This window comes from Octopus bimaculoides, chromosome 16 (assembly GCF_001194135.2).
Source record: "Octopus bimaculoides isolate UCB-OBI-ISO-001 chromosome 16, ASM119413v2, whole genome shotgun sequence".
NCBI classification, from domain to species: domain Eukaryota; kingdom Metazoa; phylum Mollusca; class Cephalopoda; order Octopoda; family Octopodidae; genus Octopus; species Octopus bimaculoides.
This window is the reverse complement of record NC_068996.1, coordinates 9975126-9978182: the sequence shown is the minus strand read 5'-3', so window position 1 is coordinate 9978182 and position 3057 is coordinate 9975126. Positions and strand designations below refer to the sequence as shown.

Genomic DNA, 3057 nt, shown 5'->3' with positions numbered 1-3057 from the left:
ATATATATATATATATATATATATATATATATATATAACACCCAGTCCACACTGTAATGTGGTTGGCGTTTGGAAGGGTATCCGGCAGTAAAAACCACGCCAAAATAGACACAGAAGCATGGCGCAGGCTTCTGCCCAACCAGCTTCTGTCAAACTGTCCAACCCATGCCAGTATGGAAAGAGGACGTTAAATGATGTTGATGATGATATATGTATATATTAATTTATTAACACACACATATATATCCATGTAATATATTGTGCATATACTTTACTTTCTTATTTCCAGAATTAATAAGCAAGCACAATGGTAGAAAGTCAGACAGGATAGATAGATAGATAGATAGATAGATAGATAGATGTGTGTGTGTATGTTAAGTTGACTTCGAGGGAATTTGAACACAAGACGTGAATACACATAACTTAATACGGTGAGGCATCATGTCTGATGCTCTATCGATATCTGTCAATGCCATTATTGAGAAACAAACGTCTATGTAGTCGCTTTACCGGTCAGAAATAACGGCAAATCTCCCCCCAAAACCTTCGTTTGCCTTTCCGCGCTATCATAACATACGGAGTGTGTAGGGCATTTTAAATGTAGGGCATTTTAAATTTAGTGAAGCCTAACGTCTTTAGAGAAAGCATGAGAAGAATCGAATCCAGTATTATCCTCTACAGTGAGCATTTGGCAATCTAGTCATTAATTTATGATGCCACTGGTTGAGTATTCCACACACAAGTATATTGAACGTAATTCCCACGTAGAATCAGCGTAACAATATGTGAGAAGGTTGGATCTTTAAATTGTCGGTATAGTTCGTCCGGAGGTGCTTTCACGCAGTTTCTATCTACTTAATTTCAGCCCATAACACTTAAGTAACTTTAAAATCAAGACATTCGCCCTATATCCCATTCAGTATGTAGTGTCGAACGAAGGACCACATGATTGCGAAGTGAATTTCTTGGCTCTGTTTGCAGCGACATAATCATATACTAACACACACATACAACCACATATTTCAACATGTTATCTCTCTTCGCTTTCTCTTATTGTTTACAATTATTAAGACATAAATATGTTTAAAATAAAAACTGACTTCCACGATTTTTTAAACCTTTTCGATCAGAAACTTTTTAGTTCATTATTCATTTTAGAGCCTAGTCAGTAAGGTTAATCAAAATTAGTAACATCGTGAGTTCAAATCCTTCCAAGGTCGCATTTTTTTCTTTCCAAGAGCGATAAAATAAATAAATGCCAGTTAAATATTGTTAATTTAATCGAGTTGTTAATTTAAGTGGTAAATTTACCGTACGCTTCTTTCCTATTCATCTGTGAACTTATTAAACATCGGTTTTATTTTGATGTTATTGCCGCTGTTGTTGTTTAACCACAGGTCACGTCTGATCGAATCAACCTATCATCAACAAATATTCTAGCTGTAACTTGTCCTATCTTGTTTTTGTTTTGTTTTGTTATTTGACGACTGCAATATATAAAATGTACCTTTCCAAAGTTGTGTCATTTGAAGATTTGTTTACTATTTCTAACATATGGAGTGGACTATTTAGAAACTTCTCTGTTATGTTTTTATTAAAATGTAAAATCCCAGTAATCTGTGTTCATTTATCGTGTGCCTTAACCAAACATACATACATATCTTTCATCGTTTCAACACACACGTCACTCTTAATGTCCTTGAAACAAAACACGCGCTTGTAATTTCTCCTTTGCCCCACACCCTAAAATCGTCCTTTTTGCCAAAGTCAAAGGACATGAATATTTAATAGCATTCAGTTTGTAAATCCCTATTCTAAAGCAGACATTAAATCCTAGGAAAACGTATTTCCAACTGATGCTCGATCGCTGCATGTAACCCTTTCAATTCACCTGTGTTGTGGATGTCCTTGGAAAAGGCACGGATCAATAACACAACCCTTTTCTTTTTTCATGCAGATGAAAATATATGAAGTTTTATATCTATGTACGGTCTCATGTTCTATATTTCTCTTAGTTAAATTCCTGTTTATAAATGTTTAAGTAAAATAGAAAAAGCTGTCGATATTTCTTCACTTAAGTGTATCAGGCCATCGCACTTGTTTATATCTATAATGTCAATGTTATTTACTATTTTCCTCCCCTTCACAAACATGTTATGTCTCTCTCTCTGTTATTACGAACCCTCTTTCCAACACCCCTTATCTTAAGTAGCACCACTTCCTTCTCCACCCCCTCTCATGTATATTCAATGTAACCACTCCCTCTCTCGTTTATTCTATGTAATCACTCCCTCTCTCTCCTATATTCGATGTGATCACTCCCTCTCTCTCCTATATTCTCTGTAATCACTCACTCTCTCCCTCTTTAACCTCTATTACACACCATATCACCTTCAGCCATTGACTTCCCTGTAGTCGTTGTCTCTCACATCAATCTATTCCCATTACATTGGGCGCCATGTATCTTACCACGCGGCTCTCGGCCGTTCTACGTTCTCCAGTTGCCACACTGAGCCTAAGAGAAACGTTTAAGCCACATAAAAATATAGCAGCCAGGTAAGAAATATGTTTAAAACAAAAACATTTTCCAATTATACATGTTTAATTGCTTCCTAAAACAACCTTCCATTTCGTTAGACCCATTCCTCCTTTTCATAACATCCACCCAAACATTTCGCGTCAGCTCCGTACTTTCGGAGCGATTTTTTAATCTTATTTACTTGTTTTATTATCCTTGATCAATTTTTATGTATACTTTATTTTATAATGTTTCATCAGATGTATATTTCCATGTATATTTTTTTATTCTATTTGAAGTTTTCAACGTATAAAAGTTATGAACTTTCATTTCTTCTCATTTCTGCCCCGATTTATTATTAACTACCAGGTTCTGTGTAAAAATTATATTTTCCTTCGGGTGGAAACGATATTTGTATTGATTTAGAATGTTTCTGCTGTAATATGGACTAAGTATAATGAGAAAACATAGCAGGATTATGCATACATATATACATAAATTTACACACACACACACACATATATACACACACATATATA

General features: G+C 34.9%; 1 protein-coding gene across 2 annotated transcripts in view; it reads left to right on the top strand.

The window, feature by feature from the left end:
• Positions 1 to 2356: 2356 nt before the first annotated feature.
• LOC106875952 (protein NipSnap) overlaps positions 2357 to 3057 on the top strand; it is a 52668-nt gene continuing 51967 nt past the window's right edge. The window contains exon 1 of one of the 2 annotated variants that reach the window (XM_014924288.2): positions 2357 to 2556. In XM_014924288.2, the coding sequence (XP_014779774.1) occupies positions 2459 to 2556 (98 nt within the window). In that variant the 5' untranslated portion in view covers positions 2357 to 2458. The remainder of the gene's footprint in view (positions 2557 to 3057) is intronic. The other variant, XM_014924287.2, reaches the window with a different exon arrangement.